The sequence below is a fragment of the Heptranchias perlo genome, chromosome 3 (assembly GCF_035084215.1).
Source record: "Heptranchias perlo isolate sHepPer1 chromosome 3, sHepPer1.hap1, whole genome shotgun sequence".
Lineage (NCBI taxonomy): Eukaryota > Metazoa > Chordata > Chondrichthyes > Hexanchiformes > Hexanchidae > Heptranchias > Heptranchias perlo.
In genome coordinates, this window is record NC_090327.1 from 7,595,215 (window position 1) to 7,611,765 (window position 16,551).

At 44.5% G+C, this 16,551-nt stretch overlaps 1 protein-coding gene across 1 annotated transcript in view; it reads left to right on the forward strand.

The window, feature by feature from the left end:
* LOC137309972 (desmoglein-2-like) overlaps positions 1-16,334 on the forward strand; it is a 70,038-nt gene extending 53,704 nt beyond the window's left edge. The window contains exons 12-16 of the mRNA XM_067977976.1: positions 5,081-5,293; positions 7,137-7,367; positions 11,122-11,267; positions 11,817-12,155; positions 14,787-16,334. Of these exons, the coding sequence (XP_067834077.1) occupies positions 5,081-5,293; positions 7,137-7,367; positions 11,122-11,267; positions 11,817-12,155; positions 14,787-15,854 (1,997 nt within the window). The 3' untranslated portion in view covers positions 15,855-16,334. The remainder of the gene's footprint in view (positions 1-5,080; positions 5,294-7,136; positions 7,368-11,121; positions 11,268-11,816; positions 12,156-14,786) is intronic.
* Positions 16,335-16,551: the final 217 nt, after the last annotated feature.

The window sequence follows — 16,551 nt, forward strand, 5'->3', positions numbered from 1 at the left end:
CTCCTGATGCCCTCTGAAGTTGAATGGCCTGCCTACACTCACCATCAAAGCTCTCAGTTGAATAATGGCCACTTGGACAAGTAAAGAAAGAAATTGCATTTATATAGTGCCTTTCACGACCAAAGTGCGTTAGAGCAAATTAAGTACTTTTTGAAGTGTAGTCACTGTTGTAATGTAGGAAGGGTGGCAGCTATTTTTGCGCTCAGCAAGGCCCCTCAAACAGCGCTATGATAATGACCAGATAATCTGTTTTTTTTTTAAAGAGATGTCGATTGAGGGATAAATATTGGCCAGGACACCGGGGAGAACTCCCCTGCTCTTCTTCGAAATAGTACCATGAGATCTTAAACATCCGCTTTTACGGGGCCTCGGTTTAATGTCTCATCTAAAAGACAGGCACCTCCGACAGTGCAGCACTCCCTCAGTACAGGCACTGGAGTGATAGCCTAGATTATGTGCTCAAGTCTCTGGTGTGGGACTTAAACCTTCTGACTTAGTGGCGAGGGTCCTACCCACTGAGCCCCAGCTGACACTTTCGCATTTCCAATAATAAGGAAGTCTACCGCCGGCAATTTTCTTGGGGCTTCTTCCACTTCGCCGTAACTTTGGCGTACGTTCGGCAGAAACACCATTCACGCCGTAAAGGTGGGCTTCCGCCACGGTTATGGTGACGGAGCAGGAGAAGTCCCGAGGAAGTTCACCGCTTATACAGTTTAATGTCTTTCCATGGGAATGGGAAGTGTTATATAAAGATCTGGTTAGACCTCATCTGGAGCACTGCGTTCAGTTCTGGGCACCGCACCTCAGGAAGGATATATTGGACTAGGAGAGGGTGCAGTGCAGATTTACCAGAATTATACCGGGGCTAAAAGGGTTAAATTGTGAGGGCAGGTTGCATAGACTAAGGTTGTATTCCCTCAAGTACAGAAGATTAAGGGGTGATCTAATTGAGGTGTTTAAGATGATTAAAGGAGTCGATGGGGTGGATAGAGAGAAACTATTGGGGTGGATAGAGAGATAGTGAATGGGCTAAAAATTGATTAAAAAGAGGTACTAGAAAGGCTAGTTGTAATTAAAGTCGATAAGTCACCCAGTCGGGATGGGATGCATCCTAGGTTGCTGATGGAAGTAAGGGTGGAAATTGCGGAAGTACTGGCCATAATCTTCCAAACATCCTTAGATACGGGGGTGGTGCCAAGGACTGGAGAATTGCAAATGTTACACCCTTGTTCAAAAAAGGGTGTAAGGATAAAGCCAGCAACTATAGACCAGTCAGTTTAACCTCAGTGGTGGGGAAATTTTTAGAAACAATTATCCGGGACAGAATTAACAGTCACTTGGACGAGTGTGGATTGATTAGGGAAAGCCAGCACGGATTTGATAAAGGCAAATCATGGTTAACTAACCTGATAGAGTTTTTTGTTGAGGTATCAAAGAAGGTTGATGAGGGCAATGCAGTTGATGTGGTGTATATGGATTTTCAAAAGACGTTTGATAAAGTGCTGCATGGTAGGCTTATCATCAAGATTGCGGCCCTTGGAATAAAGGGAACAGTAGCAACTTGGATACTAAGGGATAGGAAACAGAGAGTAGAGGTGAACGTTTGTTTTTTTGGACTGGAGGGAGGTGTACAGTGGTGTTCCCCAGGGGTCAGTGCTGGGACTATTGCTTTTCTTGATATATATTAATGACTTGGACTTGGATGTACAGGGCACAATTTCCAAATTTGCAGATGACACAAAACTTGGAAGGGTAGTAAACAGTGAGGAGGATAGTGATAGACTTCAAGAGGATATAGACAGGCTGGTGGCATGGGCGGACACGTGGCAGATGAAATTTAACGCAGAAAAATGCAAAGTGATACATTTTGGTAGGAAGAATGAGGCGGGCAATATAAACTAGAGGGCATAACTCTAAAAGGGGTACAGGAACAGAGAGATCTGGAGGTATATGTGCACAAATCATTGAAGGTGGCAGGGCAGGTTGAGAAAGCGTTTAAAAAAACATATGGGATCCTGGGCTTTATAAATAGAGGTAAAGAGTACAAAAGTATGGAAGTCATGATGAACCTTTATAAAACACTGGTTTGGTCACAACTGGAGTATTATGTCCAGTTCTGGGCACCGCACTTCAGGAAAGATGTGAAGGCCTTAAAGAGAGTGCAGAAGAGATTTACTAGAATGATTCCAGGGATGAGGGACTTTAGTTACGTGAATAGACTGGAGAAGCTGGGGTTGTTCTCCTTGGAACAGAGACAGTTGCGAGGAGATTTGATAGAGGTATTCAAAATCATGAAGGGTCTAGACAGAGTAGATAGAGAGAAACTGTTCCCATTGGTGGAAGGGTCAAGGATCAGAGGACATAGATTTAAGATGATTGGCAAAAGAACCAAAGGTGACATGAGGAAAAGCTTTTTTACACAGCGAGTGGTTAGGATCTGGAATGCACTGCCCGAGGGGGTGGTGGAGGCAGATTCAATCATGGCCTTCAAAAGGGAACTGGATAAGTACTTGAAAGGAAAAAATGTGCAGGGCTGCGGGGATAGGGCGGGGGAGTGGGACTAGCTGGATTGCTCTTGCATCGAGCCGGCCCGGACTCGATGGACCAAATGGCCTCCTTCCATGCTATAACCTTGCTATGATTCTATGATTTCCTCTGGTGCGGGGAGTCCAGAACAAGGGGGGGCATAACCTTAAAATTAGAGCTAGGCTGTTCAGGGGTGATGTCAGGAAGCACTTCTTCACACAAAGGGGAGTGGAAATCTGGAACTCTCTCCCTGTTGAGGCTGGGGGTCAATTGAAAATTTCAAAACTGAGATGATAGATTTTTGTTAAGCAAAGGGTATTAAGGGTCATGGAACCCAAGCGGGTAGATGGAGTTAAGATACAGATCAGCCATGATCTCATTGCATGGCAGAACAGGCTCAAGGGGCTGAATGGCCTACTCCAGTTCCTATGCTCCTAATTTGACAGTCATTTTAAATGTTAAATAGGCTAGCTGCTTTTTCAAGCCACATAGAATGGTTTGTGGTCTGCAAAAGCTTGCTTCAGTGACTTTATTCTGAGAAAAGAGACTATCTGCTTGCCGCCCTCTTATATTCAATTTTGTCAAACAGCAGTCTCTCAGCCCTGTTACTCATCATTCTTCGTTTGCTCTAATTGGCTTTCCAAATTGTTTTCAAATCTCCTCACCCCCGCCCCCCCTCTCCTCCCCACACACACACACACACACACACACACACACACACTCAAATACTTTCTTTTTCTGTTAATTGAAGTAAATTTGTGTGATACGACCCTCAAAACTACAACAACTTGAATTTATATAGCACGTAGAAAATCATCATAAGAAGCTTCGCAGGAGCGTTTATTTGATACCGAGCCAAAGGAGGAGCTATTAGGGCAGGTGACTGAAAGCTTGGTCAAAGAGGTGAGTTTTAAGAAGGGGCTTAAAAGAGGAGCGAGACACGAAGAGGTTTAGGGAGGTTATTCCAGAGCTTAGGGCCTAGACGGCTGAAGGCACGGCCGCCAATGGTGGGGAGAAGGGAGTGGGGGAATGCACAAGAGGCCAGAGTTACTGTACATATTTCTTTAGAAAGCATTATAGCCTTGACTTCGTGCCCTCAAGATGGTAAACACATTGGCATTGGTACACTGCAGGCTAGCCAGGGCATGCAAGTCCTCAGAGTTACGCAGCCAAAGTTGAATGAATGTTCGAACACCTCCCATAGGTACGGACATCCTCATTCTTTTAAAGTTCAGTATCCCCATAAGAAAGTCAGCAATCAGGGCACAGTCCACAATGAGACCTTGCCTACAATAGTATAAGGGAAAAATTACCTGACTCTTAAGGGTACATTGTCCTCAGCTGGAAGAATAGCAATATTTTATTTGTGGATGATGAGCATCTTTCAAAAGAATAAGGAAGGCTTTACCTACAAGAGGTAATCATAAATTTTAATTGTGAAATGTCGAAAATACTTAGGCATTGTGGCAATCTGTCCCGTAACATCACCCGTCTCCACCCCTGCCTCAGCTCATCTGCTGCTGAAACCCTCATCCGTGCCCTTATTACATCGAGACTCGACTATTCCAATGTTCTCCTGGCCGGCCTCCCACCTTGCACCCTCCGTAAACTTGAGGTCATCCAAAACTGCTGCCCGTATCCTAACTAGCACCGAATCCCATTCACCCATCGCCCCTGTGCTCGCTGACCTACATTGGCTCCCGGTCCAGCAACACCACGATTTTAAAATTCTCATCTTTGTTTTCATATCTCTCTATGGCCTCACCCCTCCCTGTCTCTGTATCCTCCTCCAGCCCTTCGAACCCTCCGAGATCTCCCCGCTCCTCCAATCCTGGCCTCTTGCGCATCCCCGATTTTCTTCGCTCCATCATTGGCGGCCGTGCCTTCAGCTGCCCAGGCCCTACACTCTGGAATTCCCCCCTTAAATCTCTCCGCCTCTCTACCTCTCTCTCTCTCTTCTCCTTTAAGACAGTCCTTAAAACCTACCTCTTTGACCAAGCTTTTGGTCACCTGTCCTAACAACTCCTTATGTGGCTCGGTGTCAAATTTTGTTTGATAATCGCTCCTGTGAAGCGCCTTGGGACGCTTTACTACTTTTAAGGTGCTGTATAAATGCAAGTTGTTATTACTGAGGTGCAAACAATTTACTTAATTCTCCATGCAGATGAGCTCTGTTTAGGAATCTAGTAGAGATCCACAAAGGAAGCCAGCATTGTCACCTTTCAGGCTTTGGTGATTATTTCCCTTAGGAGATTAAATAAACTGGGGGAAATCCGCAACTCTACAAATTACGTATGTTTGACGGAGTCGGCTTGAAGTCTTTTGTTATTCATACTTTGTGTTGTAAATTATTCAATATTCACATGACTGTTTTTAAAAACTAAATTGAGTCTTTATTTTAGTTGGATTTCTTCCTTAGAGTTAATCTTGTTCTGTACATCTCATTGTGTGGAGAGTTTTTAATGATCAGTATTCAAATTTCTTGCTTATAGCTATTATTTCATTGTAAACCTGAACAATGTTTCTTCCCCCCAACCCCCTCAATCTTTTTCAGGTAGTTCTACTACAACAGCCACTGGTACCATTGTTCTTACAATACAAGATGTCAATGATAATTTTCCAAACATCGTGAATTTACAGCCATGTATGTGTGACAATGCAAAATCCCTGAATGTCGTTGCTGTTGATCCAGATGGACCTCCATATGGAGCTCCTTTCCGTTTTAACATAGGCTCTGATAAAAAGTGGAAATTAGGACATACGGATGGTAAGAACTGGGACACTGATCTTAATCTGGGGAGAAAAATCTTGATCCCAGAAATTGGTTGAAACCATTTTTGTTTTTAAATCTTCTTTGGTTAACTGATCGTCTTGACCTAACAAACTATTTTGATTCCTACTGATGATTTGGTGGAAATTTTTTTTAAAAATAAATACAATTTAAATAGATTGACTTTGGGGTTGTGACGGCATTGTACATGAGGGAGAAAGGAATATGCTGATAGGGTGAGATGAAGTAAAGTGGGAGGAGGCTTGTGTGGAGCATAAACACCGGCATGGACCAGTTGGGCCGAATGGCCTGTTTCTATACTGTAAAATTCTATGCAATTCTATATTCATAGGAGACAAAACTATGCGGTACATAAAGCTTTGTAACGCAACCTTTCCTGAATGTGGTATTGGAGTAGCCCTAGTTTGTATTACAGTACTAAAGGTAGCTAAGAGACATTTACACAGTTAACTGTGTTTCGTGTCAGAATCAAGTTCCACATCTGTACAGTACAGTTTAAATCTTTTTTTTTTAACATGACCATATTCTGGGCCAATATTCCCGCCAAAAAAAAAACTTGCATGAAATTATTCCATTTGAATTTATTCTATAAGCGATTCAATTAAAATTCCCCAGGTATACCGGTCTTTTCATGTCCGTTACTTCAAAATTGTTCAAGATAAACAGAAAGAAAGCATTATTTGAAGTACAGGCAATTGGCATTTAATTTTTTTTGCGTGTGCATGTTGAAGTGGTGCCCGTTCAGTTCCAACCTCAGGAGCAATACCTCCATCAAGACAAGAGCTATTAATGACGTCATGGGGGTAATTATAACCCCCAAGATCGGGTGGGTTGGGGGCGGGTGGGAGGTTAAAATAACAGCTTTTTTTGGAGAGGGACCGCGTCCAGGCTCCAACGCGCCCACTTCCGGGTTTGACCCAGGATGTTTGTGCACAGCAGACACCAGGAAATCCCGCCCCCAATTAAAGCCGGCGGGCCGATACTTAAAGGGGCAATGTACCTCATTGAGATAGTCAAGGAACTTAATATTTTGTGTATTACAAAAGTAAAATGAATGTAACTTTATCTGTTCATATTTCCCATCGCTTCCGATTCACGTCAGGTGAAAGCAGGCAGGAAGGGCCGGATCCACGAGGTGAGTGAGGGCCTTTATTGCACTGCTTGTGGGGCCCGGAGGAGCAGGAGTGCTTCATCCAGGCCCAACACGCTCAGCTGGCCGACAGGAACCCACGCGATCGGCCTTCCCCCACCGCCCCCCCACCCCCCCAACTCCGATTTGTTCCATGGCCCACAATCTCTCTCTCTCGCCCTCCCTCCTCCCTCTCCGACTCACGGCTCATTTTCCTTTCGACAAGGAGTCGGCCTGGCTGCTTGGCGCGTGGGGAACCCAGAAACACTCACCTTCAGTTGAGTTGCGATCGCAGATTGCGACGCACTCACTTGGCTTCCGGGTTCCCCACGCGACAATCTACGGTCGCGCCGAGTTCCCGGCTCCGAGCTAAAATCACGCTCCCATCAGTTTCGCAGGAGAGATTGACACAAGATGTTTATCTTTGCAACGATTTTAATATCCGTGTAGATTAGGACTAAAGATAATGTTTAAACCTTTTTTATCTTGAAGCTGCCCCCTCCCTCCCCCAACACCCCGCTCTCCCAAGCTGCTTACCGAGTATGAATTTGAAAACGAAGCTTTAGAATGAAGTTTGATTATTGCACCTTTTAGTTGTAGCAGAAGCAGCAATGTTTAGCAGATGCTCTTGTGAAGAATATCGTGTTCAACGTGATTAACACTTTCAATCTTTTTTTCTTTTTTTTAAAGCGACTAGCATGGAGCTGGTTCCATTAATAGATTTATGGCCTGGGACCTTTACTGTCCCGGTATCAATTGCAGATAACGCTGGCAAAGTCAACGTCACGAACCTTAACATTAATGTCGTTGAATGCCGTGATACCACCATGTGTAATTCAGAAAAATTAATCCAGACAACAAACGCAGCCCTCGGCGGTGCTGCTGTTGGTCTAATGATTCTCGGATTGCTACTGCTGCTACGTAAGTTTAAAATGACTAACAGCAAAACAATTTTGCCCGGGCTGAAGAAGCCATGGCTTTCAAAAGGTGTAACTCATTGTAATAAGGTTTAGCGCTGCTGCTCGATGGAGGATAAGGTGGAGCTGGATTATTCATTCTGCACACGAGTTTCAAAACCAATATCCTTCAGAGTTCAGAGAGTCATACATAGGAAGGAGGCCGTTCGGCCCATCGTGCCAGTGCCGGCTCTTTGAAAGAGCTATCCAATTAGTCCCATTCCCCTGCCCTTTCCCCACAGCCCTGCAAATGTTTCCTTTTTTAAGTATTTATCCAATTCCCCTTTTGAAAGTTATTATTGAATCTGCTTCCACCGCCTTTTCAGGCAGCGCATTCCAGATCATAACAACTCGCTGCCTAAAAAAAAATTCTCCTCATCTCCCCTCTGGGTCTTTTGCCAATTACTTTAAAACTGTGTCCTCTCCTTACCAACCCTCCTACCAGTGGAAACAGTTTCTCCCCATCTCTCATTTACATTTACTTTTTTGGTTGAGTTGAGAAGTTACCAAAATTGCACATCCGATGAGTAAATTTGAAGTGTAAGAGATGGCCACGCAAAGGATAAACTTAATTGCTACCAAACGATTATCAATATCTTGTATTTATACTTTAATGGAAAATCATGCCTGACATTGTGAGATACAAGCCAGCTGCTTCCCTTTCAGGTATCCGCCCCCTGCCCCAGCTCTGAAACAGCGCTAATCAAAGTTCAAAAGACACCCTCAGTGAATGTGACCATGGTGCACTATCCCTCCATATCCTTCTCAACCTCCCTGCGGCCTTTGACGCATCGAACGCACCATCCTCCTCCAACACTTCTCCTCGGTTGTACTGCTGAGCGGGACTGCCCTCGCTGGGTCCCACTCTTACCAACCCCATCGTGGCCAGAGCATCTCCGGCAATGGCTGCACCATTACCTCAAGAGCCCTCCAAGGATCTATCCTTGGCCCCGTCCTCGTCCTCATCTGCATGCTGCCCCTCAGCGACATCGTCCAAAGATATGGGACGTAACTTTAGCTCCGGGTGTGGGGGGAGGGGGGGGTTGGAATTCCTGACTGGAAACCCGGAAGTACAGGTTTACCGAACGTCCTTTTTTTTTGCCGGTTTCCCGTCCGACAGGTCGGCCTGACTGACGGGCTGGTCTCAGTCGGACGGGAGAAGAGCAAGGAAGAGGACGTCTTCAGGTAAGTGTTAGATTGGTGCTGGGGGGGAGGGGGGAGGGGTCATCGGGGGGGTCCAGGGTCATGGGGGAGTCAGTCACCAGGGGATCGGGGGGGGGGGTCAGTCATCCGGGGGCGGTGTCAATGATCATTGAGGGGGGCGTGGTGATCATTGGAGGGGGGGTCGCAATCATTGGGGAGGAGGACGCTGCAGTTAAGCTTGTTTTGCCTGTGGGAAGCACTCCTGCTCCTCCGGGACCACAAGCTGTGCTATAAAGGCCTTTACCTGCAGTTTAGGGCCTTCTCGCCTCCTCTCACGCGGCCTGAAGGAGAAAACCCGGGAAACCCGCCCCCCCCCCCCCAGGGGCTAAAATCAAAAAAGCTTTGAAAATGGAGGCCCGCAGCCTCGTTGAAAGCTTTTAATGAGGCGGGTCGGCCGCCCTGCCCCCCCCATCCCGCCTCCATGAAAACCGAAAATGGGCGCGTTGGGGGCGGATTTTAGATTTTTGTAATTTTTACTGCCCCCCGCCCCGAACCCACCCGTTTTTCCAGGCTTAAATCATGCCCATGGTGTCAGGTTCCACGTGACGACCTAGCTCCTCTCTCGACCCCTCCACTGCCTCGGTTTGGTCAGTCTGCCTCTCCGACGTCCAGTCTTGGGTGAGCCGCAATTTCCTCCACTTAAACATTTTGAAGCCCAAAGCCATCATCTTCGGTCCCCGCCACAAACTCTGTAATATTTGACCCTGCGACGAGATTCAGCAGCAACGATTTGCATTTATATAATATCCCCTCCAGCGCAAAGGAACATAGGAACAGGAGTAGGCCATTCAGCCCCTCGTGCCTGCTCCGCCATTTGATAAGATCATGGCTGATCTGTGATCTAACTCCATATACCTGCCTTTGGCCCATATCCCTTAATACCTTGGGTTGCTAAAAAGCATTTAAATTCAGCAATTGAGCTAGTATCAATTGCCGTTTGCGGAAGAGAGTTCCAAACTTCTACAACCTTTGTGTGTAGAAATGTTTTCTAATCTCGCTCCTGAAAGGTCTGGCTCTAATTTTTAGACTGTGCCCCCTACTCCTAAAATCCCCAACCAGCGGAAATAGTTTCTCTCTATCCACCCTATCCATTCCCTTTAATATCTTATAAACTTCGATCAGATCACCCCATAACCTTCGAAACTCCAGAGAATACAACCCCAATTTGTGTAATAAATGGGTCTTTTTCAGGGTGGCAGGCGGTGACTAGTGGGGTACCGCAGGGATCAGTGCTTGGGCCCCAGCTATTCACAATATATATCAATGATTTGGATGAGGGAACCAAATGTAATATTTCCAAGTTTGCTGACGACACAAAACTAGGTGTGATTGTGAGTTATGAGGAGGATGGAAAGAGGCTTCAAGGGGATTTGGACAAGTTGAGTGAGTGGCAAATACATGGCAGATACAGTATAATGTGGATAAATGTGAAGTTATCCACTTCAGAAGGAAAAACAGAAAGGCAGAGTATTATTTAAATGGTGATAGGTTGGGAACTGTTGTTGTACAAAGGGACCTGGGTGTCCTTGTACGCCAGTCATTGAAAGCAAACATGCAGCTGCAGCAAGCAGTTAGGAAGGCAAATGGTATGTTGGCCTTCATTGCAAGAGGATTTGAGTACAGGAGCAAGGATGTCTTCCTGCAGTTATACAGGGCCTTGGTGAGACCACACCTGGAGTATTGTGTGCAGTTTTGGTCTCCTTACCTAAGAAAGGATATACTTGCCATCGAGGGAGTGCAGCGAAGGTTCACCAGACTGATCCCTGGGATGGCAGGACTGTCGTATGAGGAGAGATTGGGTCGACTCGGCCTGTATTCACTCGAGTTTAGAAGAATGAGAGGGGATCTCATTGAAACGTATAAAATTCTGACAGGGCTCGACAGACTGGATGCAGGGAGGCTGTTTCCCCTGGCTGGAGGGTCCAGAACGAGGGGTCACAGTCTCAGGATACGGGGTAGGACATTTAGGACTGAGATGAGGAGAAATTTCTTCACTCAGCAGTTGGTGAACCTGTGGAATTCTCTACCACAGAAGGCTGTGGAGGCCAAATCACTGAATATATTTAAGAAGGAGCTGGATAGATTTCTAGACACAAAAGGCATCAAGAGGTATGGGGAGAGAGCGGGAATATGGTATTGAGATAGAGGATCAGCCATGATCATATTGAATGGCGGAACAGGCTCGAAGGGCCGAATGGCCCACTCCCGCTCCTATTTTCTCTGGAATTCACTGCCTGAAAGGGCGGTGGAAGCAAATTCAATTGTAACTTTCAAAAGGGAATCGGATAAATACTCAAAGTGGAAAAATTTGCATAGCCCTGGGGAAAGAGCAAGGGGAATGGGACTAATTGGATAGTTCTTTCAAAGAGCCGACACAGGCATGATGAGCTGAATGGCCTCCTTCTGTGCTGTATCATTTAACGATTCCATGAGATACTGGTTATTTTTGTTTTCTAATAGCGTTATTTTTTTAGACATGTCATTTTTCTTTAATTATTTAAATTGTTTCTTTACAGTTGTCCCTTTCCTGCTGCTGTTTTGCAATTGTGGTGGAGGAGGCGTAGGTGGACTTGGAGGGAAAAGAGGCCTTTTTGTAATACCCAATGAACCTAAAGGAGTCTTAGCGAAAAGCAATATTGAAGGTGGAGGACCAGTGGACACGGTTTGTAACCTTTCACCTTTGACTTTGTATTTTAGTCAGTCGTTCCTTCTAAAGTCTTGATAAGTTTTTGTTCTTGCGTAATGTTTTTGTTTCTTTTCAAAGAGCCATAACGAGTGAATATTTCAGAGATGCAAATTTGTACCAATAATTCTATTTTTTTCCAATTTATTTTAACGCAGGTACAAAAAGTTGTTTTATGCCTAAATGTAAATCATTTAGCTAATGTAATTTATTCACCTTAAGTTCATTAGTAACTGTCAGTAATATGTTTGTACCCATAATAGCCTGTGTGTGTGCGCGTGTGTGTGTGTGTGTGTGTGTGTGCGTGTGTGCGTGTGTGTGTGTGTGTGCAAGTATATTTGTTAAACAATGAATACAAATTATTTTTTGAACGTTCAACTTTGTCTTGCACCTTTTCACTAAGATTCTCTGTGTTTCTTTCTTCAGTGCAGTTTTAGAAAGAACACATGAAGAGGCTTAGAGTGTTGGAGATCAGACTGCTTATTTTGTATCGAAACTAATGACTGAATCTACTTTTGTCAAATACAGATGGTGCCATTGATTTATCCTCAGCAACTAACGGGAATCAATCAACATGAAGAAAGAATGGTTGGTGCAGGAATGGGAAGACGTGGACACTTTGGATTTGAATCCAAGAATGTGGAAAGAGATCAAAAAATTATTTCAAAAGAGGGCTCTGAGCACCAGATCAGTTGGCGGATTGGTGATGTTAGAAACTCTGAAGCAGGCTCGGGCCGATTAGATTTGACTCATAATCAGGATGTTTGGTACAATGTCCGTAGAGGGTCACAGGGTGATCGTTCTTGGTCAAATGGAGGAATGATGGAAGGTGCCAATATGGCCCACATGGAAAAATGCATTAATGAGGTACATGGAAATTGTCCTATTTTAATACAAAGGCATTGCCAATACAGCTATAATAAAGCAGCATGCTTTCAACATCTCATGGTAGGGTAGAACGGGAGGGTCATTAAGTTGAACAGTAATGATGTGCATAGGATAATACAGCACAGAAGGAGGCCATTCAGCCCATCGTGCCTGAACTGGCTCTCTGAATGTACTATTCATTACTATATAATGGAAGAACCTTCACCACACGGACTGCAGCGGTTCAAGAAGGCGGCTCACCACCACCTTCTCAAGGGCAATTAGGGATGGGCAATAAATGCCGGCCTCGCCAGCGACACCCACATCCCATGAACGAATAAAAAAAAAACTATCCAATTAGTCCTAACCCCCTGCTCTTTCCCCGTAATCCTGAAAATATTACCTTTTTAAGTTGAGATCAAATTTCCTTTTGAAAGTTACTGTTGAATCTGCTTCACTACCCTTTCAGGCAGCACATTCCAGATCACTGCGTAAAAAATATTCCTCTTAATTTCCCGACTGCTCTTTTGGTGCCCAACTGTTCTTGTATATCTGAATAATCTACAAATCTTCCCCCCTCCATCTGATCTCCACTGTTCGGCCTGTAATGCATGCTGAAAATTGTATCATGTCCCTTCTTATTCCTATGTGGGATCTGCCTTAGCACAAGCTCCCGAGAAGATCCTTACGTTCCTAGCGCTATGTTAGAATTCTGTGTTAATGGTACTACCCCTTACCTTTAACTCCCTCCGTAAAATATTATAACCAGGAATATTAAGTTTGCAGTCTTGTCCAATTGAACATACGATTGTAAACTAATTTTTACTTGCATGCAACATAGAATCATAGAACCATAGAAAATTTACGGCACAGAAAGAGACCATTTGGCCCATCGTGTCCGTGCCGGCCGAAGATGAGCCACACAGCCTAATCAAACTTTCCAGCACTTGGTCCGTAGCCCTGTAGCACTTCAGGTGCACATCCAAGTACTTTTTAAATGAGGGTTTCTGCCTCTACCATCCTTTCAGGCAGTGAGTTCCAGACCCCCACCACCCTCTGGGTGAAAAAAATTCTCCTCAGCTCCCCTCTAATCCTTCTACCAATCACTTTAAATCCATGCCCTTGGTTATTGACCTCTCTGCTAAGGGAAATAGGTCCTTCCTATCCACTCTATCTCGGCCCCTCATAATTTTGTACACCTCAATTAAATCTCCCCTCAGCCTCCTCTGTTCCAAGGAAAACAACCCCAGCCTATCCAATCTTTCCTTATAGCTAAAATTCTCCAGTCCTGGCAACATCTTCGTAAATCTCCTCTGTACCTCTCTAGTGCAATCACATCTTTCCTGTAATGTGGTGACCAGAACTGTACGCAGTACTCAAGCTGTGGCCTAACTAGTGTTTTATACAGTTCCAGCATAACCTCCCTGCTCTTATATTCTTTGCCTCGGCTAATAAAGGAAAGTATTCCATATGCCTTCTTAACCACCTTATCTACCTGTCCTGCTACCTTCAGGGATCTGTGGACATGCACTCCAAGGTCCCTCATTTCCTCTACACCTCTCAGTATCCTCCCATTTATTGTGTATTCCCTTGCCTTGTTTGCCCTCTCCAAATGCATTACCTCACATTTCTCCGGATTGAATTCCATTTGCCATTTTTCTGCCCACCTGACCAGTCCATTGATATCTTCCTGCAGTCTACAGCTTTCCTCCTCACTATCAACCACACGGCCAATTTTGTGTCATCTACAAACTTCTAAATCATGCCTCCTACATTTAAGTCCAAATCATTAATATATACCACAAAAAGCAAGGGACCTAGTACTGAGCCCTGCGGAACCCCACTGGAAACAGCCTTCCAGTCACAAAAACACCCGTTGACCATTACCCGTTGCTTCCTGCCACTGAGCCAATTTTGGATCCAATTTGCCACTTTCCTTTAGATCCCATGGGCTTGTACTTTTTTGACCAGTCTGCCATGTGAGACCTTATCAAAAGCCTTGCTAAAATCCATGTAGACTACATCAAATGCACTACCCTCAACGACCATCCTTGTTACCGCCTCAAAAAATTCAATCAAGTTAGTCAGACACGAGCCTCCCCTAACAAATCCATGCTGACTGTCCTTGATTATTCCGTGCCTTTCTAAGGTTTATCCTGTCCCTCAGAATTGATTCCAATAATTTGCCCACCACTGAGGTTAGACTGACTGGCCTGTAATTACTTGGTCTATCCCTCGCTCCCTTTTCAAACAACTGTACAACGTTAGCAGTCCTCCAATCCTCCGGCACGACACCTGTATCCAGTGAGGATTGGAAAATGATGGTCAGAGTCTCCGCTATTTCCTCCCTTTTAACAGCCTGGGATACATTTCATCCGGACCTGGCGATTTATCTACTTTCAAAGATGCTAATCGCCTTAATACTTCCTCTCTCTCACCAAGATTATCCCATCCAATATTTCACACTCCTCCTCCTTAACTACAATATCTGCATCGTCTCTCTCTTTTGTGAAGACGGATGCAAAGTATTCGTTAAGAACCGTACCCACATCTTGTAACTGTACTGGAATTGATGGCAAAAGTAATTGAAGAAATTGTAATATTATAAGTCTCGTTTGTGTTGTATTTCAGAAGTTGCTTTGGTCTGCTGAAGTGAACAAGTCTTACACCTCACATGACTGCTTGCTAGTTTATAGCAACGAAGGGAAAAATTCACCTGTTGGCTCCCTTGGCAGCTGTAGCTTTATTGAGGAGGTTGTTCAAGATGACTCCTTCTTGAATGACTTGGATCCAAAATTCAAGACTCTAGCTGAAATCTGCATTGGCAAATCTGAGAGTCAAAGCTCAGCAATTAGCACATTCAAGACCCGAGAATCGGCAACGAGAGCCGATCCTCTGACCCAACAGAACCGTGTGGTGGAAGAAGAATCTGTTTCATCTAATGCCGTGAAGCTACAGGGTATGACCGTGAATCCATCGCTTGTTCAGAAACATATCGTCGTGACCACAACCATCAGCCCTGGTAGGGAGGAACTGCAAGGTGAGACCGATGCGGTGTTTGTCCAGAGAAATGTGATGGCAAACATCATATCAGACAATGAGGAGCTGCAGCGCTCGTCCTCCACCACTGATCCCGCCTTTGTTCAGAAAAAGCCGGGAATAACCAAAGCTATTTATGGCATGGGAGGGATGCAAGGAACAATCACTAATCCATCATTCACCCCAATTCCAGTTGTCCAGAAGAATGTTGTAGTAACTAGGTCAGTTAATTCGGGAACAGGAGGAATACAAGACATGTTCACTGGCCCATTAATTGGCCAGACACCTCTAATTGAGAAGAATGTTGTAGTAACTAGGTCAGTTAATTCGGGAACAGGAGGGATGCAAGACATGTTCACTGACCCATTAATTGGCCAGACACCTCTAATCGAGAAGAATGTTGTAGTGACTAGGTCAGTTAATTCGGGAACAGGAGGGATGCAAGACATGTTCACTGACCCATTAATTGGCCAGACATCTCTAATCGAGAAGAACGTTGTAGTGACTAGGTCAGTTAATTCGGGAACAGGAGGGATGCAGAATTTCAACTTTAGCACCCAACCGCCAATTGAGAAAAATTTGGGTGCAAGCATATCTGACGATAGGACATATAGATCAGTGAAAAAAGTAACTAAAACCGTACAGTTAGTGCAGGAATAGATAGTTTCTTCAACCTGTTCATCACTTTATCACTGGAGGAAGATTTTTTTTTAAAAATCTGAGCCTAAAAGTAAGTAAAAATATTGGTGATTTTAAAGCAGGGCAGTTGTGGGAGGGGTTGCATGTTTCTGAGGTTCTGCCATACATCCCTTTTGATTCAACAGTGTGCATCATTCTTCCAAGGATTGTGTACACAAAAATTCTGCAATGCATCTAGAGGTTGTGTTGGTCAGTGTATAGTTGCTTGGTAGGCTGGTGCACGTTTATTCGTTTAGAGATGGCCAAAACGAACAAAACATGGAAATATTCTTAAAATGAAAACTGTATTTATCCGTCTTGAGAAAGGGAATAAATTATTTTATCTACTTTTTTGGATTTTACATTTCTACCTCCAGATCGAATGAAAGTGCATTGTTGCAAAAATCATGAAATACTGTAACTACGGTGTGAGTTAATACAATAAAAAGTTAATCTTTTATACCAACTTGTCATCATAATTAAATTAACTAAACGAAATAGGATTGACATTTCAGTGTTTGCTAAAACTGGGAAGCAAACCTGGTCAGAGTACAATCCCTGCATCTGAATGGTGAGACACAAAGTGTCTCCTATATTGGGCCTTGGGCCTCATTTGAGACCCAGACTCAGGTGAGACCGCACCTGGAATACTGCATACAGTTTTGGTGTCCATACTTAA